We start from the raw sequence: 26,788 nt of genomic DNA on the forward strand, positions 1-26,788 counted from the left end.
ACTGTGGTTGCCTATTCATTTCTACCTCTCACCCTCATCTGCTGTGGTTTGACAGCTACTAAGGCATACTGACTTAAACCCACTGACACTAGCTTTGCTAAATACCAAACCATGAAAAACTGGAGGAGAAAGACAAAAGGTTCTGTACTATTTTCATGAGCAAGGAGTACTGTTGGGTTGAGTTTTTTCCCATCTCAAGAGACAAAGGAAACCAGTGGGTTGGAACTGAAACTGCTTATGTATTAAATATGGCTTAGCTGTATCTGAAAGCATGCCTAACACGGTGCTCAACATGAGACAAAAATTAAGACCAGGATGGTTTTGCCCTTAAAAATAGCATTATTAGTTCTCTACTGTAATTATAATCAGAAAGCAACCCTGATTAAAGAAGCCCCTCCTAAGTCATATAATTGACCCTCTAGCCTCTATTCTCATTTAGGAAACTTTTCATTCAAAATCAGCTGCTGAAACCAAACCTTTTCCCAACTTCTGACTCTTAAGCTTTCTTCTGTCCATTATCTTCATCATTTACATAAAGTATTAAGATGATAGCACTTGCTGTTAATGCTTAGGGACCCTCTTCTACAACACCCCTGTTCCCAAACCTTTATTTCCTGTTCCTTATGTTCCTGACCTACGCTCACATGGTGATCCCTTAAGCAAAGTGGAAGCTCGAAGTTTACATAGAGCATCTCCCAGTTTTGTATGTAGGAGGGCTTAGAGATGGTAAGCAGACATTTCAAAATGTACTTTTGGACCTATATATTTAGGGCCGTGAAGCTTACAAAGTTGCAAGACACCTTGAGCAGACCATCTTCAGAGTCCCTGCTTTGGTTGACACACCATCTGAAACTAGATAGGGGGTAACCCAAGAAAAGGACTTCTTGGTTGTGGCACCAGAACTTTGGTACTCCCTTCCCAGGGAGGTTCATCTGTTGTCTTCTACCAGAAGGTGGGAAAAAATTGTTTTGTTTGGCATTTCCCATAACTATTATCCCCCCCCCCCAGTTTTGTTTATTGAACTGCTTAATTTAGTATCTTATATGAGAAAATTTGCCTCTTTGTTTCTTTCCCCACCTCAAAAGTGATCATGAAACTCATGAATCTAAGAGTTCAGGTTCCCTGAGAAAACCTTGTAATGAAAATCCAGGAACAGAGCACAACAAACTGGCAATACCTGATAAGTAATGGCTAAACTGAGCCAAGTACAGAGCTTTCCACTAAACAATGTTATCAGCCAGCTGTACAAGTGCAATCCTAAACAGAGTTCAAAGGATTTAGTAGGGTATACCTTAGATTTAGTAGGATGTACCTTGGATTAGAATAGCACTTGTTAATTTCTTATCATTGAAGAAAAACTTTAGCACTTTGAATCCACCCCTGCATTTATTTACTTTAAAAAAATTATTTCATTTTTAGGAAAAGGCGAAAAGAAAATTGAGGCATATTAACACATTCTCGCAGCACATCAATCGATTAGTTGTACAGTATAATTAGTAACCAGATTTTTAACATAGTCTACATCAGTGGTCCCCAACCTTTTTATCACCAGGGACCACTCAACGCCGGGGACCGCTCACTGGGAACCACTCAACACCTTTTACTGAGGCCCGGTGGAGGGGTAGTATGCTCCTCTACTCTCAACCACTGCCCTAGCGCTCTCTAATCGCTATGGTAATGTTTAAACATCCCTTCAAAATAAGATACAGACACGCCACAACAATGAAGTGTGTTGTAAAGGGCTGGGGGGGATGAAGTAAAGGGCCGGGGGGGGGGGGAGAAGGCGTCCTTCGGGGCCCACCTCCAATTAGTCGAAGGACCACATGTGGTCCACGGCCCACAGGTTGGGGATCACTAGTCTACATGACTCAAATATTTTCTTTGAAACTCTAAAAAAGTTTTGCAATTGTTACAAATTTTCCCATTTTTGCCAGCCACATGTCAGTTCCGGGTAACTCTTGTTGCTTCCATCTTTGTGCCACCAGAATTCTGGCTGCCACCAATGCATGGGGAAAAGATTCTGACAGCTGCTTATATTTAGCTTATGAAAGAAACTTAACATTCATAATTTTTGCATAAGCCCATGTATATTCTCTATTTACTTTTTAAAATATCATGTACTATTGCTCTACCGGTCTTCTACTACACAGATACTTGTAACCAATGGGAATCTTCTGTACAGAACTAATATTTATTGTAGTATTTAGCCTTTCCTTCCACTCTGTCATACTTATTTTATTCACATATCTCTCTCTCTCTCTCTCTCTCGTTTTATGATCGAAGACCAGGAAACGTCTTTTTCAATTACAAGTCATTGTTGGATATTCTAAGTCCTGGAATAGGTCAGGATAGAAACAGAATTTCAAAAAGCATAAATAAAATCAATTGGCTACTTACAGATGACTATCCATTATATTATTTTTGAAACTATTAAAATGTATACTATTATCAAATAAATAAAAAGGTCATAAAAGTAAAGCAACCAAATCACAAAATACATACTCCCTAAGTCAGCAGAAACAGTAATAGAAACACAAAACCAGCTATACTTCTTCAGGCAGAACAGCCAAGTTTTAATTCTATGATGAAAATAACAATGATTTTGCAAAATCGGCTTTCCTATGAAGGAAATCCCACCTCTGAAAAGGAAAGGGGAATATAGTCTTCTTTCTCATACAAATGGAACTCTAAAACTAATTTCAAATTTAAATATTTAAAATTGCACTTTTACTGAAAATTTTCTTATATATCTTTACATATTCCCCATACCTTTCCCAAGAGCTTTCTCCTATTCAGTAGGGGCACAGACTGAATCATATTTAAGTCAAACACCCTTATTACAATATTTTAAGAGGTTTCAGTTTACATAAATCTGACTGAGGTATTGGAATACTATGTTTTAAATAACTATCCAAGGTTAGAATCTGTGGTGAACCAAGGGTTGGGGGAGGAGTGTGACCCGCCCCAGGCAGTTTGAAGAAGGCAGCTGGACAGCCCAATGCTGCATCCAGATGAAATTTCCTTTTATTTTTAAAATTTTTTGTTTTTAAAATTCAGTTTTGTCTCCAGCCACTAGGGGCAGAGGGAAGTCTGAGCATAGCAAAAGGACTCTAGGATCCAGGAGACTTCCCTTTCTCAAAGAAGCAAACTTGCCTAACAACCACCAAACCAGAATGCTGAAAATGGCTACAGTAATTGTCAGCCTGCAGGTCATTTTTTCCAATAGCCTAGCTTTTTCCTTTTCCTTTCATTCAGCTCACCAGATCTTGCAACACAGTCCATAGGAAGAAACACTGTTGGTTTCTTGTAGAAATACACCCAAAGCAAACAAAACCAATAGGCAAAAAGTTGTGTCTTCTTGAGATTCGCAATCATGGTGGCAAAATTATTTAGGATTGCATTTAATAAATCTCAAGACGACACAACTTTTTGCCTATTGGTTTCGTTTGATTTGGGTATATTTCACCAGATCTTGCAAAGCAGTAGTTAAGGTGCTGCAGCAAGATAAAACAATCTTTCCCGTTCTTCCACACATTTCTCATTTATTTATGTCTTATTTCACCTAATTTTTCAGTGTCTCTCCCACACACACCATTTTCACTTCTCAGTCTACTGTGCTTAGTAAAAGCTAGTACAAAGGCAGATTTCCAAGCTCTCAAAAATAACTTGTAGATGTTTGGAATGGTTAGCTCTTGGACTTCAAAATGCTGAACAGAAGCCTGCCCAAGTGCCTGCTCAGAATATCAATTGTGTGATAGATATTTTGTGTGTGTCAAATCATAGTTGACGTATGGTGGCCCTTTAGGGTTTTCAAGGCAAGAGATGTTTGGAGGTGGTTTGACATTGCCTGCTTTTGGATACAAGTGGATCTTAAGCTTAATATTAACAGTTAGTGTGATGTGATGCAGAGACAAAAAAGACTAATGTATACTTGGGGTGTATAACAGAGACATAAACATCTACATTACAAGATCTCACAGTCCTGCTGTATACCACATTGGTCAGGCTACACCTGGGAGTGCTGTGCAGTTTTGGAAGCTTCACTCCAAAAATGACATGGATAGAATGAAGCATGTTTAGAAGACAGTGTAGACGATGATCAGGGGCCTGGAGACCAAGCCCTATGAGGAAAGGCTGAGGGACCTGAGAAGAGAAGGCTAAGGGGTGGGTGAGAATTATTACTCTCTTTAAGTAGTTGAAAACCGGTCAGAGGAGAGCAGGGTGCTCTCTTTTCTGGTAGAGAAAAGTGGCAAATAAGAACCAACACTACTACTACTTCTAAAGAACTGCCAACAACAATAGGCCCCTGGAATAAGATGAGGCAGGCTACCAACCTGAAATAAAGCCAGCTGATAATTGTGGAAGCAATAGAAGACTCCTGCCCTTAAAAGGCCAGATCCAGACACAAGCAAGCAGTACTTGCTGGGGTTGTGGCCATCAGCAGTATCAAGCACACCTACTGCCAATTCCGATGATGTAAATTATGCTTTTGAATAAACAGCCCACCTTTTTCCAGTGCTAGGCAGGCCTAAACCCATTGCATTCAATGAGCTGAGGCATGTCCAACTCTGCATAGGATTAAGCTACCACTCTCTACCAATGCCAGGGGGAGGTGACATTCTTGCTCACTAATCTTCTGCCAGCACATGCAGCTTGTGCCCGAATTGATGTTTGAGGAATGAAGCCAATGCAGGTAGAATCAACATACATGGCATCCAAGAAACTCAGATGTTCCCCTGGCAAAAACTTCCAGATGGAAATTATTTTTTCAGCAGTGGCTGTTGAATTTTAATTTTCAGCTGTGCCTACAGAAACCTTGCAGAAGCAGATGCCTGAGGAGTAGGGCTAGTAAGCAACACTGGAACAACAATAATTATCAGTTTCCAGAGTGCCTGCCTATTCTTTGGTGGAAAACTATGGAAGCATTTCTGAACTACAGGCAATGCTGAAGAAATGACAATACATGCAGTGAACTTAGATGCGATCTTTCGTATCTGGATTAGCTGTAAGGGAGAGAGGACAGATTTATTTATTTTTTAGATTTATTCCTCGACTCTCCCCAGAGGCCTGAGGTGAGTTACAAACATATAACAACCCCAGTAAAACCATACAATAAAACATATAAAACATAAATCCCCAGACAATAAAACAAGATGTGGTAAAAAAAACCTCAGTTCATATCTACTCTACCCCTTGGTAACCCACTATCTAGGGGGAGGGAGGACAGAGGGTGCCAGATGGAGTACGCTACTGCCGCTGTAGGGGGGGCAGATTTTCCATGCAGCCCAGCCTCACCCCACGACCTGGCGGAAGAGCTCCGTTTTTTAGGCCCTACGGAACGCTGGCAGCTTCTGCAATTCGTCAGATAAAGGAAGTTACATTGGAGGAAGGGTGGTTTCATGCTTTCCTACCATATACCTCCCCCCAGCACTACTACTTGTTCTCCAGGTACCACACAGTACTCTCCCAGTACTGCTTCCGTAAGCAAACTGGATCCCTCTTTCGGTTCCCGTGGCTGCTCTGAGATTCAAGATTTTTTTAAAGAAACATGGGTGAACCTGATTATCGATCTCTTATAACCTATACAGTTAACCTTCAGTGCTAGTCAAAATTAAAAGTGCAGTTGAAAAGAAATCATTCTCTCCTGAAGAACACACACATTTTGTTACCGTAATAATGTAAGGGTTTCAATTTGTTAATGCCACCCCCACCTTGAGGGTTTTCCCAACACACTAAAAAACTTTCCACTAATGAAAAAAAAATGTCCCTTCTCTAGTACAGCAGCGGTTCTCAACCACCTTACAGACGCGACCCCAACTGTGGCAGTGGCGGCACATGCAGGGGCAGCATACACAGGCGGGTGGGGGTGGAGTGCACAGGGGCGGGCACATAGGTGCAGAATAATCGAGGCAGCATGGAGGCAGCCAGTGCTGTGGCTCTGCCACTGCCAGACTCCACGAGCTGCTGCCACCACCACCACCCCCCGCCGCCTCCTGCTACTGCTGCCACCAGCCACCAAACTAGCGACCCAACGGACGGGGCCAGGCAACCCTAGCTAGGGTCAGGACCACAAGGTTGAGAACCACTGTAGTACAGTGAAAGAAAAACCTAATCCCACACAGTGACGTCTTAGATAACTAAAGATCATTTCCTGTTCTGCTATTATACCTTGACATTACTGTGTGGCTAGGTAGTCTCTGGAGGCAAGACTGCCTGGGAAGGCCCTGAGGAAGCCATACATGGCAAACCTTCCACAGTTGTTGCTGCACACACAGAAGTAGCCTTTCAGACCAGATAGAGGCATATCTAGCCGAAAGAATGGGAAAACAGCTGTCTGTTGTGTTCATCTCCACAGCTACAAAATTACAACTTGCAGTTAAAGCTATTGTTAATATAAGTGGTTTTTTTTGCTGATCCAGGGCATATTTTATCTCATGTGCCTGTTAATCACCAAAAAATAAAATAAGGACTGGTAACAAAAACATGCACAGAGACTTTAACGACAGCAACAGAAATGCGCACCTACATACTTTTATAGTTGCTTTTTAATACATGATCCTCTCGCTCTAGTCTCCTCTGTGATCTTTGCCTGTGACATAATTTATAGCAACACTTCTTAAAAGTAATTATGGCTTTTTCAGTATTTTGAAACAGGGGCACACACACTGTATCGCCCAGCACAGACTTCTCTTTGCCAATGTTTTATCCTGTACCTCTTGAGTGAAGCACCCAAATTTAACTCATTTCCTCATACTCTGTTTGTATGCACAGAACGTAAGGAAGCCGGCATTTTGTACTTTCCATTGTTCTCCTGTTTATAGGAAAGATATGGCTTCTCATTGTGGAATTAATTTAATGGTAGTAATTAGCCAATAGCAATGACACAGTAACCACACCAGTGCTCCTGCTTTCCTGTTTCAGAAGGGGAGAAAAAGATTAAACAAATATTATTCACGCAAGGATGTTTCAGTAGGAAATTTAGAAAGGCGGAGAGCCTCATCAAGGCAAAACACAACAGAACTAAACTTTGGGCTTGCGTGCAATCTGGACCCAATCTTTTTGGATACCTGTCTTTCCATTCTCTCCACCACACTTCAGCTTCATTAATATGTTGTGCAAAAAACCAGATTCTTCAAAAGCTTGGTGCAGATATTGGTTTTTCTTCTTGATGCTGCAAGTTACACTTAAGATGGGTGTTTGCAATTCTTAATGGCAGAGCCTACAGGATAGGACAAGTTACAGCCCTTCCAATTCAGTAATAATAATAATTAAAATAAATATCTGGAACATGCTGAAATATTAAGGAACTAGCAATTTCACTGTATATCTGGAATGCATCCATGTACAGATGCTACCAAAAAAGCAATTTAAGCCCCTTGTCCCCCCCCCCACCCATACATACATTCAGGATCTTTAAAAGTAGTCACACTGAACATTCACTAAGCTACAAACACTTTTCATGGTTCAACTGATTCAGAGTTACTGCAAATATGCCATTTTGTCAAGCCTGTGTGCATCAATGAGCACATCTGCTTGCCAACTTCCCCTTATAATCAAGAGAGATGTTGACTGAAATGGGTTGTAGAGACTATATCACTCCAGTTTCGTTCCATCTACACTAGTTCCCAATTTGCTTTCAGGTCCAATTCAAGGTGTTGGTATTGACCTTAAAGCCCTGTATGGCTTGAGATCAATATACGTGAAAAACTGCCTACTTCCATATGAACCTGCCTAATACTCCGGTCATCTTCAGAAGCCCTGTGATCTTAGCCTTCTCAGTCCTGCTGCGAAAACTCCAGCTATGCAAAACCTGGATTTTTCCAGGGAAATTTGTCTGTCTTCATTATAACCCACTAGCAGTTAAAGACATTTTTGTTTTGTTTGGCAATCCCTCACTAATTCTTATTAGATCTCCCTCCTTGCTCTTGAACTTTTATGTGTTTAAGTGATTCTGTTTTAAATCATATTTATTTATTTATTTGCATTTGCATACTGCCCTCCCCTTAGGCTCAGGGTGGTTCACACAGAACGTAAACAGAACAATATGTCAAACTCAGTGAACAGAGATAATAACATTCTAACATAGTAATAATCTGACAGGACCATGGTTGGTCAGATCTGTCATATGGGTTCAAGAGAGGGAGTTTCGGGGGCCCAGTCAATGTTGATTGGCTTTGGCTGACCTCAACCAAATGCCGGGTGGAGAAGCTCCCTTTTGCAGGCCCTGCAGAACTGTTTTAGTTCCATTAGGGCCCTAATCTCCACTGGGAGCTTGTTCCACCAGGTGGGGGCCATGACAGAGAAGTCTCTGTCCCTGGTTGAGATCAAGTGGACTTCTGTGGAACCAAGGATCACTAACCAGTTGGAGGTGGCAGAGAGCAGAGCTCTTTGAGGGACATAGGCAGAGAGGCAGTCCTTTAGGTACCCTGGCCCAAAAAACATGTGGTCTTGAAAGTAATTACCAAGACCTTAAGCCTGATATGGAACTCGACTGAAGAATTGTGCATGCACAAACAAGCTTATACCTTGAATAAAATTTTGTTGGTCTTAAAGGTTCTACTGGACTCAAACTTTGTTCTGTGTATGAAAAGCATTCCATCTTGCAGAACTGATGAAACAGTAACAGGAAAATTATGCATATATCTTTACTGCAGTCTCATCAAATCCAGTTCAGCTAATTCCAAGAAGTAAGCAAATATTCTGCTCAGAGACAATATTCATGGATTCACACCCATGGAACCTGGGGCAAACTCTCTGAAGTCAAATTCTCAGTGATTAATTCCCAATTGAAAAAGTTTTATCAAAAGGTTGGGAGTAGCACTTTGTTCTTTCTTAATATAATGCTAAACTATATCGACTTCTGAGAAAGAAAAAAGGAAGATGCAGACTTCACTTAACATACAGGTCATCATTTTGTATTTTGATCTTCAGCTTGCCACATAGGAATGGCAATTATGGCTGTCAGTTCTAATGAAGTATATAGTATTTTTGTCCCATTCTTCCTCCAATGAGCACAGGGCACTGTACAAGTATCTTGTCTTACCTCGCTTTTCTCTCCCCACAACAGATACTTTGTGAGGGAGGTGAGGCTGAGAGCGCCCCGATATTAATGCTCAGTCAAAACAGCTCTATCAGTGCTGTGACAAGCTCAAGGTCACCCACCTGGCTGCATGTAGAGGAGTGGGGAATCACATCCAGCTTACTAAATTAGAAGGTACAACTCTTAATCCCCACACCAAGCTGGCTCTCCCTGAGCTAGGTCAGGCTGTGGGAGCTTTGTGGCTGATACAGGATTTTAACTTCTCACTTGAATCCAGCTGAACGTTTCCATAGGCACAAGGATTTGTGTCCATGGACTGTGACTTTCTTGCCTTCCCATCTGGGGGGGAGGGGCATTATGGGCTGCAGCAGGGGTAGGCAAGAAAGTCATGTTTCCAGGGGGCAGATCTTTCCTTTATGGAAACAAATCTCTGGACTCCAGCCCAGACCTCTCAAGACTTAGTTCTACATTCTACTTATGACACCATCCTGACTTTGGCAATAAAACATGCAGCTGATATACATAACACAGAAGTGACTTCCAGGCAAGCCTTATGATTAAGCAGGAAAATTTAACATGTAGCAAAATAACAACTGTTCGGTGCTAATGTCGTCAACACGGCATTTGATGTTTTTTTCCTTCCCCCTCAAGCACTGAAATGTCTTTGACAATTTAATGGTGTAGCCATGTCTCAGTGGCAGAGCATCCACTTTAAATTCAAGGAGTTCCAGGTTCAATTGCTGGCATCTTCAGTAAAAAGAATTGGGTAGTCAGCAGCGCTACTCAAGACCCTGGAAGAATTCCTGCCAGTCATACTACAGAAAAGTTACATTGATAGACCCATGGGCTGACAGAGTATGTCACTATCATGTGCTCAATCTGTGTTCCAGGTTTGGTCAATCCAGCCCAGAACTGAGATGGAATAATGCAATTTACTGAGTACTTCTTCCATGTCCTAGAGATCATCCCTGCAGTTTCCAGGAAAAGCAGCAGAAATGGATAGTACAGATGAAAATATATACTGGATTCTATTGTAGTTTAGGATGCTTTGGGCTGATCCTGCGTTGAGCAGGGGGTTGGACTAGATGGCCTGTGTGACCACTTTCAACTCTATGGTTCTATGATTCTAGTACATCTCACCAAAATAAGAATGTAGTATTTTTTTCCTAACTTGAGAATGTGCCTTTTCAATAAGTTGGCTTCCTACAGCCACTCTAAGGAACAGCTTATTCTTTTTCTTAGCACTTCCCAAGATCCAGATGCATACTGGTCAGCACTGTCCATCTTCGAAAAACCCTCTGGAAAAGGTTTCCTTAGGTTTGGATAGGATGGGAAACAAGACCTCTAAAACAGAAGGAACATGTTTTAAACAAGTTTCAGTTGAATCTTCTAATACAGACAGCAATGTAGTTAATGTGGATTTAGGGTTAGCAAGCATCCTTCTGACTACTGCCTTTTTCAGGGACTTTTCCTGTACTAACAGTTGTATTATAACTGTGACGTATAGGCAATTCCCCTGAGGTCATGCTCCTTTAGAAAACAACAGAATAAGTAAAACCGTAAGTCAAGCTTTCTCAACCAGAGTTATATGAAACCCTGGGGTTTCTTAATGGCCCTAGAAGGGTTTCCTGAATACGTGGGAGTTAATTAACTTTTTATATATCTTTAAAATTGGTTAAACATTTATTGGGTGATATGACCATATGTGGACATGGTGACCCATTTTCCCTCCCCAAATGGCCAATTATGGGCCTGGAGGGGGTGGGAAGGGGAGGGGCCCCAGGTGGGTGTGAACACAGCTATATTTCCCAACCATATTCTGCACCATCACACCACTACTGGCGTTTCTCAGATCTTGAAGAATGTTTCAGGCTGCTGTAAATACTTAGAGAAGTAGCTATCATAATCTTTAATTTGATTTGAGACATGGACTCCTACAGCCATTTAGTTCAAAAGTAGCCCAGTATTTTCAGTGTACGTTACAGGTCTGAAATCCTTCTGGGTCCATTAAGGCAGTGGTCCCCAACCTTTTTATCACCGGGGACTACTCAACACCGGGGACCACTCAACGCCTTTTACTGAAGCCCGGTGCGGGGGGGGGGGGTAGTTTACTCCTCTACTCTCAACCACTGCCCTAACGCTCTCTGATTGCTATGGTAATGTTTAAACATCCCTTCAAAATAAGATACAGACATGCCACAACAATGAACATAAGGAACATTTTATTTTCATGGAAATTTTAACTCATGACAATGACAAATCAATGGGAACCCTGAGCTTGTTTCTCTGCAACGAGATAGTCCCATCTGGGAGTGATGGGAGACAATGACACCCGAAGTGTGTTGTAAAGGGCGGGGGGGGGATGAAGTAAAGGGCCGGGGGGGAGGAGAAGGCGTCCTTCGGGGCCCACCTCCAATTAGTCGAAGGACCACATGTAGTCCACGGCCCACAGGTTGGGGATCGCTACATTAAGGCTTTTTCACCTGGAATTCATTAATGCCAAAGTTATAGTATTTTCATTTTACTATGTAGGACAGAGGGTAGCATTAGGAGAGAGCTCATCAAGCTGGCTTGGGGAGTCCGAGGAGCAATTCTCTCTCCAACCAAATATTTAACATCTTTATGCGCCCTCTTGCCCAACTGGTGTGGAGGTTTGGACTAGGTTATCACCACTATGCTGATGACACCTAGCTCTTCCTCCTGATGAATGGCTGCCCTGACTCTCCCCCAGAAACATTAGCCAGCTGCCTGGAAGCAGTGACGGAGTGGCTCAAGCAGATTGAGAAAGCGCGCCTAACAAATCTGGATGGAGTGCAGCTAAAAGTGGCCCACTCAGGAGCCTGGGAGTGATACTTGATGCCTCCCTCTCAATGGAGGTTCAGATCATGACAGTAGCAGGGCTGGCATTTTAGCACCTTCGCCAAGCCAAACTATTACCACCCTACTTGGCCCTGGAACACCTAGCCACAGTGATCCACGCGATGGTTATTGTTGTTATAATGTTATTACTGTTATCACCTGTTACCATATGTAATCTGTATCTTTTCCTGTTCACTGTAAATCGCCCTGAGCCTTCGGGGAGGGTGGTATATAAATATAATAATAAATAAAGTAATAAATATAATAATAAAGTTGAACAATGAAGAAAGCTGATGGAAAGAAAGTAGATTCCTTTGAAATGTGGTGTTGGAAGAGAGGTTTATCAATACCATGGACCACCAAAAAGACAAATGATTTTAGATCAAAGCAAGCCCGAACTATCCCTAAAAGCTAAAATGACTAAACTGAGGCTATTGTAATTTGCTTACATTGTGAGAAGACAAGAGTCACTGGAAAACACAACAATGCTAGGAAATGTTGAAGGCTATCAGGAAAAGAGGAAGACGTAACATGAAGTGGATTGACTCAACCAAAGAAGCCACAGCTCTCAGTTTGCAAGATCTGAGCAAAACTAACAGTGATAGGGCATTTTGGAGGACATTAATACATAGGGTCACCATAAGTAGGAAGCGACTTGACAGCACAACACACCCAACACACAAAGCCAGATGAACTACTTGGATGTCCATGTATGTTCTTGCACTCAATCAGCCACATTCTTCTCATTAAAAATAAGTACCGCTAAGAACAGAAATGTCTTGGAACTGTCTGAAATTTGTAGTGTTGAAGCTGAAAAGCATCTACGGTAACTACATACTGAAGAAGACTTACAGATTAAGGCAAATGGCTCAGAAATTTAGAAAATATCTTTGAGTAAGAGTTGAACTTTTTTTTAGTGAATGATTTTAAGAAAAGGTTGTTCATTCTTACTCATCCATGCTTTTTTTAGTCAAGCTAAGGTGTTTAGCCAATGAGAGTGTAAAGATGGACACTGAGTACTGGAGGAGTACTGGAGGACAGTGTCAAAGCACTCACTGCAAAGAATTTCCATAAAAGTATCTGGCCTGTTTAGTCTCCTCCTAAGAGGAAAGATGATCAGGCTCATAGGGTCAAAAGAAAAGCTTTCCCATGCCTCATGTTGCAGGAGCTGGACACCAGTCATCATTCCCAATTTGCCTCAGTCTATGCTTGATAGGTCATGGTGACTTAGGATATTGCCAATTCTGGTATAATCCTAATGCCAGTCTTGCGTAGTACCTTTTTACAAAATCAGCCTCGATGGCATATACCCGCTTCATTAGTGCTTATATTTTCAGCCTCTTTCAACAGCCAAATAGATAATTAATTCTCAAAATATTCTGTGGCTTTGGAGCCAGTCAAGCTCTTTCTCCGTTCCCCAGATGTCTCATGCCCCACTATTTTTCTTGGCTTCCCACTGGCCATAATCCATGTCCAAACCTGAAAGCTTGTATTTCTCTCAATTCTTTACGCAACCAAGGATGCAACTACTTAATCAGAAGTAGCTTGAAACTCATCATGGTTGTCAGCCTTCAGCCACTCTGGGCAAGCTTCAACAATGACTTGGCTGGCTAATTTGGGTCAGTTGGGAGGCAGAGCTCGGGGAAGTATTGGGAAAGAAGCCTAAAGTTACTAATCAAAACAAAAATAATGTCAGTAGGATTTACTCTTGACTGGGCATGAAAAGAGGAGGGAGGTTCTTGGTCATCAAGTTAAGATTGGGTTCCCTTGGAAACAGGCTGCTTTAGGAAATGAAGGCCAGCATGAGTATGGCTAAATGTATTAAGTTCTGTAGAAAATTAGTAATAAAACTTTTCTTAGCTAATAGTTTACAGGGAACACAAAGAAGAAGAGAACTCGCACACTCTTTGATTTTGAAGACTACAGTATTCATTTGCAATTTTTAAAAAATGAAAAATTTAAAACTTGGTCTCCCCTACCACAGCCTATTTCAGATGGCTTTCTTGGCCAGAAGCTTGAAAAATGTCTTCCCCCATACAATTGCTCAGCTCCCTATTAATGCTAATGAAGGTAATGCCAGTGAATAGTGGAAACAGATTATTTGTTCATAATGTACCAGCTTTTGTTACAGAATACTTTGGTTCAAATTGTACCTAATGTTTTAATTGGATCTGGAGGTCATACCCAGTAGCATAAGAATCTACTGAAAATAATGCTGTGCAGTTAGGGGGAACTGCCAGACCTTCCAGAGCACCCAGCCACACCCCAAATATCGTTTGAATATCAAATCTCTATTCAAATGCATGGCACTTTAGGTACCAGTACAGCATAAACATCACTGTTGACAGCTGCCCAAGGATGTCAATTAAATAGTGATTGTCATGATCATTATAGTTTCCTCTAGATCAGGAGGTGGCATTCAATTTCTCTTTATCACTGTCAAAATAAGTGAGATTCAAAAGCACTTTCAGGAAATATAATAAAGGCACTCTTCAAATACTTAGCAACATGAAACCCAAGGTTAGAAGGTGCAATTGTTTGTAATTTACCAAGAACAGCAGGCAAGTTTTATTTCACACTTGTGACTAACTGGAACTAGATTACCCTGCATCATTAAACAGAAAGGTTTGACTGTACCAGATGTGCATCTTAGCTTGTTTTTCAAGATGCTATTATGCTTAACATGGAATCTGTTCCCTGTCAATTGTCTCAATTAAGTCCATGTGGTTTAGATTGGAGTGGGGAAGGATGATTTACTAGAGCCTACAGTACTTGAGATGAGATAGAGGTCACACAGAGTTTGACATACATGGCAGGCAGTTGGAAATTTATACAGAGAGAGATCTCATCAGCTGAATGCCATATTGCATAACATAAAGCAGATCAACAGCCAACCATATGGAATTCAGAGAGAAGTACATATGAAATTAGAACACATATTTCTTAGCTTGCCAAAAATATATGGGTTGGATAAAAATTGGGAATTAGATCAGTTAGACTGGACAATGAAATTGGGAATCATGGAAGTTTCTCCTACTTACCCATAATTCCACAAGAGAAAAGAGTGGGTCCTTGACTCATCTTCTTTGGAATGTGCTGAAAACAATCAGAAAAAAAATGTTCACTGATGATTTAGAAATTATTCTTAAGTCTAGAGCTATATTAAAAGAACTGGGTGAATGTTATTGTATTGTGAGCAAATTAAGCAAAAGAATTTGATCCATATATTGTACTTGTAATTCTCCCATTCATATGAACAGGTTTTCTTTGATTCTTTTATGAAGCTGTGTTGTGGAACCAGAATCAAGGAAAAATCAAGTAGTAATTTAATTAATGTAACTAGGGGCATGCAGAAAAATGGTATTTTTCAGGTTCAAGTATACTGAACCCAAAAAATATCACTATTTCCCAATATTCCTGGATCACAATACCTGTATGAAAGCCAGCTTGGTGTAGTGGTTAAAGACTGGCAGCCTCTAATCTGGAGAGCGGGACTTAATTCCCCAGCAATCCTGTTAGAGCTCTTGTCACAGAACCATTCTGTCAGAGCTCTCTCAGTGCCACCTACTTCACAGGGTGTCTGTTTTGGGGTGAGAAAGGGAAGGGAATTGTAAGCCACTTTGAGACTTCTATGGGTAGGGTAAAACATGATATAAAAAGCAATGCTATTTTTTCCTCTAATTCATAAATTCCTAATTTTTTCAGCTGTATTATAACCTATTAGGGACAAAGCCCATTGCATTCAGGAATACAACGGGTGCTAGATTTGGAAGGGGAAAGAACTCTGCGGATGGCCTCTCCCTCCCCCCAGAATCTGGAAAGACTGCAGGCCCCTGGGAAGGGAACTAGCCAGCAGGAACAGCTCTCACGCAGCAAGGATCTGCAGCCTCTAAGCCTTGGAGGGAAGTGGAAGGAGGAGGGGATGGTCCGGGGTGGGGGACAGAAGGTCCAACTGGCTGTTGGACAGACAAGCAAGCCAATTGGAGGAAGAGGCACTCAGGGGCGGACAGTCACCCTGAGTGGGTCTTAAGCCATGAAACACATTTCTCCTCCAAGCCCTTACCAAAAATATATAGTGGTACAATGGGGCACATTGAAAAAATTAGGAATTTCTGAATGTTGGAGACTCAATTTGGGGTTATCTGGGGTTCAGGAGAGCTGTTTTCTGAGGTAGAAGCACCAAATGTTTAGTATAGCTGCCAGTGCCTCTCCTCAACCCATTTTCTCCGGTTTAAGAAAGATCCTCCATGTTTTTCCAATGGAGAGGGGGAAAGTGCTTAAGGAGATTATATGGTAGCTTTAAATATCTTCTCCAAGCCTTGACTTAAGCTTGGAGTGAATTCCGAAGCTTGCAGTTCCTTTAAATGGCTTTTCCTAGTTGAGAGTTCACCTGGAAGACTTTTAAAGGGACTGCAAGTTCTTTAAATGTCTTTTAACTTTTTTAGATAGCCAAAATTCATCCTGATAAGGTATTTTTCAGATATGTCACATCCAGTGTAAGTATCTGAGTGATGTCACTTCTTATGACATGTGACTTGCACAGGCGTGACAGGAAGCTGTAGCATGCTGATATCATTTTGTGGGTTTCTTGAAGCCTGAAGAATGTTTCAGGCTTCAAGTTTCTGAACAGTAAAAAGGCTGAGAAAGAATGCATAGATTTGTACATTTACATTTCTACCTTTACATGTGCTACTTATTGTGTTTTTGTCTATTTCCTGTGTTTGTTTATTTGCAGTATATTGTAGAGTTGCATTCTACTGGGCCATTAAGTTACATGCAGAAAGCATTCCTCTGGAGGAAGGTTCTACATGTAGCAGAGGAGAGTAGAAGGATATATAACGTATAAAATTAATCAAGGAGGGAAAAATACAAGCAGTCAACATGGCACAATTATTTGCACACCAAAGACCACTTATGATAACGGGTGTGTATGTGTGAGATGAGTATTTCGAAACTACATTTGTACTATTTTGCAAGGGTTCTGCTGTATTCTAAAATTAGGAAGTAAAAGACTGAATTCATTTAGACCACAATTGCTTTTGTTACAGTAACCAGACAGAGGAACTCCTTTATTCCCACTCTTCAAGTCTGATTCAAGATCTCTTTGGGCAGACAGAAAAACAACTTTCTACTGATTTAGGGTGCTTTACCAAGCATCCTCTAAGACTCTGGAAAAAACCCAATAATCGTAAGTAATGCAGTGCAATATTACGGTACATAAACACACACAAGGCATTTATTAACCATCCCACATCCATGCCAAAGTAAGCCCCAATCCTACATTCAGAATAAATTAGGAAAACCACACTATTTACATAATTTATATATTTTCAATTCTGATTGTACGACTTCCCATCAGACTTCAAAACATTTTGCCAAGCGTCATAAAAAAAGGGGGGGGTGGACTGCCACAAAATGGCTGGGATTAGGAATGGTAGCACTGGTTCTCTGCCGGCCCTATTGCTAAAGGTTTTTTAACTTCTGTACCAATAAAAGAAAATAAAGATGCTTGAAAGCTGTTTTTGTGTGCTCTAGAGCAGGGGTAGTCAAACTGCGGCCCTCCAGATGTCCATGGACTACAATTCCCATGAGCCCCTGCCAGCATCTGGAGGGCCGCAGTTTGACTGACTACCCCTGCTCTAGAGACAGGTACACATATTATACACATAGCTGACTATATAGCCCAATGGAGTTCTGATACATGAGATTGTCCCCTACTTCTCCACTCATTTATATAGGGTCCTTCACTACCAAGGATGCAATATTAAGCATATCGGTACAGTACCTATATGAGCTATTGTTCCTTGTCATTTTAACTGTGAATGTTATGCTGAAGGACTCAGTTTAAAAAAACATGTGAAACATGTGCTGTGCCACACACTTAAGTTCTTCTGGCTCAGTCATCAAATTTAAATCAGCAACCAACACAGTGTCACGGGAGGGGGGAATCAATGAAGTACCACTTGTTTTACCTCAAGTGAGGAGACAGTCTTGCAATCTGAAAAATATCAACACCTCATAATGTAAACTAAGCTGTCAATGTGAAATGAACTCTTACCAGCTCAGCCCTGCATGTTAGGGAATCAGCACCTTTGTTTTCCAGAGTTGTAGCTAAGATCATCACCATGGTAACCACGTCATGCATTGGGGTCCATTCCAGTAGAGGTAAAGGTCACGATCAGCCATATTAGGCACAGCCTCTGATTCAGTGCATTTTCCAGAAGAAAGGTTCAACAGAACCAATTCCCATCTGTTTTATAAAATGGACTGCTTGACAAAAATTGCTCAAATGTTCACTCTCTGGAAAACAAAACAAAAAGGTGAAATGTGAATAGATTGTAAATTGCTTTCACAAATCACTATATAAAATGTAGACTGTGCAAGCAGCTTTCTTTTGTCTCCCACAATACATACTGGGATTCCTACTCTTTCTCATATGCCTGGGAGAAACAGAGCAGCAAAAAATAAAACTTTAAAAGATAGCACTTTCCTTTCTACATTAACTGCATAGTTAGCTGGAGAGAACTTATAGAGAAGGCCACTGTGAATTGCTGACAGCTGAGAAAAGAAGGTGCAAGAAGACATCTATAATGAAAGAACAGGACAGAATGCATAACCATTTATGGAGACCCTCTGACTTCCAACTGCCTCTAAATCAACCTGTTCCCCTATTCTAGATTATCATGCAAGGGAACTGCTTAAACTGGAATGGATTGATTCTCTTACCAAAATAACTTCTCCCCAAAGAAATTAGGATCTGAAGTATTGGGTGACCAATTCATTGCACAGCTACAAAATTCTGAGTTGTGTAGAATTTTAAACTTCAGCCAAACATTGGCATTAGGGAGATTTCTGGTTATTTCCCCTGTACAAGCACCGAGTCATGTCTGACCCTTGAGGTGACGCCTCTAGCGTTTTCATGGCAGACTCAATACGGGGTGGTTTGCCAGTGCCTTCCCCAGTCATTACCGTTTACCCCCCAGCAAGCTGGGTACTCATTTTACCAACCTCGGAAGGATGGAAGGCTGAGTCAACCTTGAACCGGCTGCTGGGATTGAACTCCCAGCCTCATGGGCAGAGCTTTCAGACTGCATGTCTGCTGCCTTACTACTCTGCACCACAAGAGGCTCTTCGATACCATAGTGTTCATTAAAAAGTTAATCCAGACTTGACAGTAATAGAGATTTCTCTAGAATGAAACAAAAGTTTAACTATAAAGCTGAATATATGCCCTGTCATTCAGAATGATGTTTGCATAGAACCCAACCTTATTTATCTGAATCCCTAGGCATCCTTCAAAACATTTCAGATAAAAGTTCATGATTACTGGGAGATATTTACATGAGCTACATGGGAAGTCAGATAGCCAAGATAGATTCCCCCACCCTCACTCTTTTTTCTGGCAGCCCTTGAAGCAAAATTCTTTCAATTAAAAAAGTGACACATTTTAGTTAGGATCTCACTGGAAAAAAATATTTTCCAAGGTCATGTCTATAATTTGACATTTTATTGCCTTTTTTGTTATTGCTTTAAAAAGGGGAGAAAAATCAAGAACTGTTAGGCCGTAATGCCCTAATGTGCAATTAAAAGCTACTTGTTCTGTGGAAGGCCAATGATGATTTAGAATAAGATGATAAACATTAAAATTCACTGAGAGCTAATACTGATTCCCTTGTTAGCTTGCAAATCATATTTCTTGTTTACTTAGATCTAAGCTTGCAAGCGGACAATACTGAGAATGCTCACTTAAGGCCAGCTGGCTAGTAAAGAAAAATTATCTGCTATTGTTTTGTCAGAACGAGGTTCATCCAGAGTGCAAAAACCACAGTAGGAAGAAAATCGATACATTTTTCTGAAGATTTACTGTTGAAAAAAGGAAATGTGATGCACTCTGGATATTCCTGTATGTCATACTGGTTGTTTTCAAGTATGGCTTACTGGTAACTTCCCATTAATCTCTGCACAAAGTAATGATCTTCAGGAGACCATGAATGTTACAAGCCCCAGAAAATGAGACAGGACAAGACTAAAAATTATGCATTGCTACAAGCACACAGAGCAGTGTATCTGATTTAGCTACCCTAGTATCTTGCAAAAGGCAAGCCAGGCATGCTCATTTGTCAGGCTGACAATTCCATTTGACCAGGCTACCACCAAAAATTAAGGCAGCTTGCACCACATGACTGACTCTACTGTGAGCAAGAAGACAAACGTCACGTAACAGACTGGCTCGTGTATTGGACTGATTTTTCAAGGACCAATGGAACGCTGGGATAATTGTCCATTTGCAAAAAAAAAGTCTGGTGGCCAGCATCTCCTACAGTAAGCTGGAGGGGGTGAGAAATTGACCTCTCGGAGTTCTCTGTCTTGACCTCATGCCTGCAGTCTAAAGCCGCTAAGCTAGTGACCCCAAAGAGTCCTTGCCCTTGACATCTGACCAGTAAGCTAGAGTTGCTGTTTGGTGAGCTCAGAAAAGCAGAAATATGCACAAACGAGAGTTACTGGGCCAGTGACCTTCCAGTGACCTCTCCCATGACATTTTATCAGCAAGTTACAGAGTCCTGAGTCATTCAGCTTCAATAGAGAGTCCACAACATCAGTCTAGAGGAAACTGACCTGAATCATGTCATGCTAGGCCTTAACATCAGAACTGTTAGCAAGCAATGCCGAATGAAAGAAGACTCTGGTCTGCATCATCCATCACTAAATAACATGCAAGTAAAATATCAATATAAACCAAGGCAGTTAGTCATGTACCAGCTGCCCTTAATGTAAAAAAACCTTGCACGTGATTATGAGCACACCAAATTGCTGAACAGGTGTGGCAGGTGCAAAGGGGAGAAGAGTGGAGCATGGAGTACCTTCAGTGATAACAGACTCAGAGAATGGTCTCTTCTTTCCTTTCGTACTCATGTGCATACAACACCCGCACGTTTCTTCTGTTAGACCAAACAACTAGAAAGGATCCATCAAAGAAACTCTAGGTAAAGGGTTCTCCTTAAGCAAGGACAAGCTTTAGGGAAACTCCAAGCCATCCTACCCTACCAGTAAATAAAGCAGCGACACCTGAACTAAGAGAATTATTTAAGTCAATTATTCCAAGGGGTGGCCATGTGAATCTGTTGCAGCTAGATAGAACAAAAATCCAGAAGCAGATTAAAGATCAACAACTTTTATTCCTGTGCAAGCTTTGTAAATCCGAGCTCACTTCACCAGATGTATGGTGTACATTCTACTGTACATAACAGCTAAAAGGCAGTGCTTAATCCAACTAACTACTATTTATTTCAGGCATTTCCTGCATTAAGCTCTGGGAAGGGTGGAGAGTCATTTGCTCACACTGATAAATCAGTAAATATTCTAGGGAACGCTCCTTGCATCGTTAACAATTAAGCACCCCAAGTAGGAAACTTATGTTTCAGTACAGGTCATGAAGTGATCAGTACAATTAGTTCAAGACTTGCACTTTCAAAGCAGATTCATGTGGACAGCCACGTTGGTTCGATGCAGCCAATTTACCTATTTACTTATCTGTATGTCACTCAAACGCTTATACCTAGAATAAAACTTTCTTGGTCTTAACAGTGCCACTGGACTCAAACGTTCTGCATTCAAAACAGATGAGTGACATACAGATAAGTAAATCAGTAAATTCTTGCATTTTTATGGCTTATTCTTTGAGCAATGTCTCCTTCCCCACAGCACTGAACTTACCTACTAATTAACCGCACCTAACAACTATGTGAGCCTCTTGTGGAGCAGAGTGGTAAGGCATCAGACATGCAGTCTGTAAACTCTGCCCATGAGGCTGGGAATTCAATCCCAGCAGCCGGCTCAAGGTTGACTCAGCCTTCCATCCTTCCGAGGTCGGTAAAATGAGTACCCAGCTTGCTGGGGGGTAAACGGTAATGACTGGGGAAGGCACTGGCAAACCACCCCGTATTGAGTCTGCCATGAAAACGCTAGAGGGCGTCACCCCAAGGGTCAGACATGACTCGGTGCTTGCACAGGGGATACCTTTACCTTTAACAACTATGACAGTAAAGCTGCAATGCATATGATGCAACCAAATTCTAAAAAAACAACCAAAGAAAAGCATACAAAGCTGCCTAATACTTAGCCTCCTTTGCTTAGGCCCTAAGAGGGTAGGGTTTGGGGAAGAAGGAATCTTAACTGGGATGTCACACCATAGAGTTTGCCTCCCAAATAGGCAGTTTTCTCCAGGGGAATAGATCTCAGTCACCTGGAGATCAGTTGTAATCCCAGGAGATCTCCAGACATCATCAGGAGGTTGACAGTCCAGCCTTGGGTCCATCAAGCCCAACCTCTGCTTGGACTTTCTTTGGCAACAGCTCCCCAAAATTACAAGCATGGCTACCCTCTAAATTTGAGGTATCACAGATTAAATGTAGGATCTTCTGCTTGCACATTTTAAAAGAAATAGTTTTAGTGTAAACCTAAACACCCTTCTGTGAAGGCAAGTCAACAGGATTGTAATGTTGGGGACGGCACTGTCACTCTAGTTACAGACCATCATTAAACTGTGCACTAAATTTGAGCAGAGAAAGGTAGCGTGGTGCCTAGAAAATTCCCCTCTAGACTACTGCACTGTTAAGTCAGAATTATCTGGAATCAGGGCATTATTTCTCCACAGATAATTATTCTTCCCTAAGGTAATGATTAATGCTTTTGCAAGAAGCCCAAGAGACCTCATAACAATGATTTTGCAAGTACAGGCAAAATACTCCTCCTTGAAAGGACATCCTGTTGTGTAGAGCAAGCCTTCCAACACAAACCCATGTAACTATGTGGGGAGAGTATAATAAGAGGGAAAACAATGTCCTGTTTCTACAAGCTTATACTGTTGTTCTACTTGGTATATCAGCCATTTTGCCTATTAGGAAGAGGGAACTGAAGATCTGACTGTTCTGTTTTTATAATTGCACAATGAAAGAAGATTCGAACTCCTTTGCCTCCACCCCCAAAAAACTGTGTTTTCTTATAAAAGTTCCTTACAGGATCTTTTCAATGAAAAAAATTGACTTTCTGCTTGCAGCATTCCTGAGACCACAGCCCAAGCTTATACCATTTTGATTTAAGGCAAAATCCAAGCAAAGTCATTATGAACAGAGAATGTTACTCAGGGTTTTAAAGGTTATCCCTCTAGCTTGGACCAAATGAAGGCCTTCCAAGGTTAGATGTACCTTCACTTGCACGACTTCACTTGCATGACTTTGCTTTCCACCTCCTGCTGCAGCCTGAAATGCTGCTCCTGATGGATATGGGCCACCAGGAATAGAATCAGGAGGGAATTTGGAACTGCCATTGGGCAAGAAGAAGGCGAGAAATTATCTCTGTTCCATTGCCTTCAACATCCTGTTTTGAAGAGCCTTTGCCAGCTTCCTTCAGCTGAATGAATGTGCATATGTAAACATGACTTGACTCCTTTTAGTGGTATGTACAGGTTTTAAGCTAAATCCAGTGGTTTCCCAAAATATACAACACACCAAAAGAGTTTATGGACTGGCTGAGCCGTGGCTCTCCAACATCTGCACAAGGGTATTTGAAAACACGCACCCCTTATTCACACATTTCACATCTGTAATGGGAAACAACACTAAAACACCAATAAACTCATGATGATCCCAGTGGCCAAGAAAGTCAGCATTTAAAGGCCATTAACTTTACATCCTTTCGACAGGAGAATCCTTAACACTGGAACACAACAATATATTGTTGAATGTACTGCAGTACACCCTTGTCAGTGGTGAAAGATACTTTCCCAGAATCAACACAAATGGTGAAATTTGAGATTACGGGCAGGAAAGGATCAGAAGATCACAATGGCTTGGAAAGGGATCAAGTCACGCAACTGCCCAGTAACAAGACTGGGCCTGGCAAGTTACGCAGCGGAGGCTGCAGCTGGCAAACCCAGATAGTTTGGATAGCAACATCAGTTGGATGAGTCACAGCTGTTGGACAGACCATTTGGACCCAGTGGCCACAGTGACCAGCCAATCATCCAGGCTAGGCCCAGCCGCATAAATCTTACAAGTCACCTGGTGGTTGTTCTCAGGGTGACTGTGAGGAAGCAGGAGGTGTGGTCGGTACGTTTGTGCACATAGCAACTGTTATATGCTCGGAGCTCACCTGATCGTGTGATCAGGCCACCAACTATACATGAAATCAAAAGTCAAGAACCAAAGGATGGAAAGGGTCTACTATATTTTATTTCTTTTTCCTTCTTTTATTTATAACTTTTCCCCCAATCATGACTCAAAATGTTACTCTTTCCTACATTTTATCAAAATAATCCTATGAGGTAGGCTAAGCTGAATGGCCCCCCAGCAAGTTTCCATGACAGAGAAAGGATTTTAACTTGAGCCTCCCCAATCCCAGCCCAGATCTCTATCTATAAACCCCAGGTTTTCAAACTGGCAGGAAAGGCTTTTGATTGTGTCAATCAGGAAGTCTCAGTTACCCCTCTCTGGACTGATTTACATTTATTTCTCAGCAGTGTAATAGAGGTAAGAAGAACAGCTGAAAGTAGACTGATGGTGTCAGTAACTAACATCTCCACTTCCTTATACTGCCATTCCAGACAGATAGTGTAAGATCCTGCTCCCACTGTTGTCCTGAAAGCCAGCTTGGTATAGTGGTTAGGGGTGTGGACTTTTAATCTGGTGAGCCGGGTTTGATTCCCCGCTCCCCCACATGCAACCAGCTGGGTGACCTTGGGCCCACCACAGAACTGATAAAGCTCTTCTGACCGAGCAGTAATATCAGGGCTCTCTCAGCCTCACCTACCCTCACAGGGTGTCTGTTGTGGGGAGAGGAAAGGGAAGGTGAATATAAGCTGTTTTGAGATTCCTTAGTTTGCTATAGAACACTGTTGTCCTTAGTTTGCTACTCTTTGGGTTCAGTTTAAACTGAAAAGGCTCAGCCATTATGCCCTGGAGAAATTGTCAGCTCTTACTGCACCATCATAGCTCTAGTGTAGCAAACAGTGGCTTGTGTTCTCATTATTTTAGCCAAGGTCAGTACCACATAGTACAGTAGGATAAATCATAATAGGCCCATAAAGGATCTGGGCACCCCCAACATCCCAGCATCATCTTCTTTTCAGAAGAAAGAATAATATTTTCTATTCCACTTTGGAGCAAGCACAATCAGTACTGTGGTCATGACCCAGAATTGATTTTGCTTGGCCTCCATCTTCAGTAGAGAAACAAGAGGTCTTCAAACAGTCCATTAATTGACTGCTGCACAAGCTGACAGCATTTTAATGGATCTATACTTTCATAAGTTTCTTTTAAAACACCAACATGCAAATTTCACCTTTACATGTGTAAACAATCAGTGCTCGTATAAAGTTTATTAAGGTTTTGATACGTTCTGCCCTACTCATACAACTTTCCACAGCCGCAGATTAATTTTTCAGAGTTTTTCTTCAAAATATGGTTTGTTATCTGAAACTGGAGACCAAAGCAAGCCCTGTTGGCTCATCATATCCTATATCTTGCCTCTTATGCCTTCTCCAAATATCCCCAGATGAATATTTTCAAAAATCCATCACACAGTTTCTACTCATGCATAGCAACAGCATTGTACAGATGGCTATCGCAAACACTGGAAGTAATACTCATAAAGCACGGTGAATACATGGAAATTGGAAACTTTTAGCAAATAATTGTTTTCCCACATTCATGAAAACTCCCACATTAAGCCAAGGCATCCATAGCCTTTACAAAATTGTAATAAAAAGATACCACAGTTACAGCAGATCTGCTGCCTAGAACAATACCATGTACTGACTATTTTGCTAAAAGCCTATTCTGATATTTAGCCAATCTGCATAAACAGCAATCACCCAACAAGGAGGGGCTGTGGATCAGTGGTAGAGCATCTGTTTGCCATGTGGAAGATCCCAGATTCAATCCCCAGTATCTCCAGTTAAAAGATCTGGCAATAGACAACGTCAAAAACTCTGCCCAAGACCTTAAGGAGCTGCTACCAATCTGAGTAGACAACACAGATTTTGATGCACTAAGGATATGATTCAGTATTATGGAGTTTCATGTGTTCATTTTAATGCCCAAGATACAAATATAAAACCTTTGTTATCAATAACTGCACAATTCCAAACAGAGTGACATCATCATTCTAAATACAGATGAAATTCTGGTAAAAGACTTGGGGCATCTCAATGCATCTTTAAGCCACACAGTGGTGTCTATTCTTGGCTCACTACACTGCGTTGGTCTGAAGTAGAACAAAATTTGAGTCCAGTGGCATCTTTAAGACCAACAAAGTATATGCGCACAGACGAAAATTCACACCTTGAATAAAACTTTGTTGGTCTTAAAGGTGCTACTGAACACAAATTTTACTCTACACCCAAAATATTAAATAGTATTAAGCCTTGTGTTTTAATAATACTATGTAAAACTATACCGTTATCACCATTACTGCCATACCGTTTTAAAATTTCCCGGTGCCTTCAAGTATCCTGTACACTCTCAATTTGTGGCTTGCACTGCACAGCCCTCTGCCAATTCGAGGGAAAGGATCCCTGGTAGAGACAATATCACAATGGGAGTGGAAACTGCTGCTTATCCTATCACATCTACTGCAAATCAAGATAATCTCCTCTTTAAAACAAACCATTCCCATACTCTGTGGCTCTGCAGACAGACACTAAATTTAGGAACAGCCCTCCAGATCACAACACGTTCCCAAGGTGACTGCCAATGCTGAACAAGTTGCTTAACTTGAAAGGCTGCTTCCTCAGGGACAAGGCTCTAAACTAAATTAATCTTTCGGCAGTGAGCACTAAGCCAATCGCTCAAGAGACAATGTCTTCTTTCCGTTAGGGCAAGAGAGGTCATC

General features: G+C 41.4%; 1 protein-coding gene across 10 annotated transcripts in view; it reads right to left on the bottom strand.

Annotated features, from left to right (window-relative positions):
- Positions 1-26,788, bottom strand: part of FAM53B (family with sequence similarity 53 member B) — a 191,267-nt gene that overhangs the window by 140,496 nt on the left and 23,983 nt on the right. For 8 of the 10 annotated variants that reach the window (XM_077350037.1, XM_077350032.1, XM_077350028.1 and 5 more), the window contains exons 3-4: positions 17,958-18,199; positions 14,941-14,995 (exon numbers count right to left, since the gene is read on the bottom strand). In XM_077350037.1, coding sequence (XP_077206152.1) covers positions 14,941-14,995; positions 17,958-18,044 — 142 coding nt within the window. In that variant the 5' untranslated portion in view covers positions 18,045-18,199. The remainder of the gene's footprint in view (positions 1-14,940; positions 14,996-17,957; positions 18,200-26,788) is intronic. The other 2 variants (XM_077350035.1, XM_077350036.1) reach the window with 1 other exon arrangement.

The sequence above is a fragment of the Paroedura picta genome, chromosome 8, assembly GCF_049243985.1.
Source record: "Paroedura picta isolate Pp20150507F chromosome 8, Ppicta_v3.0, whole genome shotgun sequence".
In the NCBI taxonomy this organism is placed as follows: Eukaryota; Metazoa; Chordata; class Lepidosauria; order Squamata; family Gekkonidae; genus Paroedura; species Paroedura picta.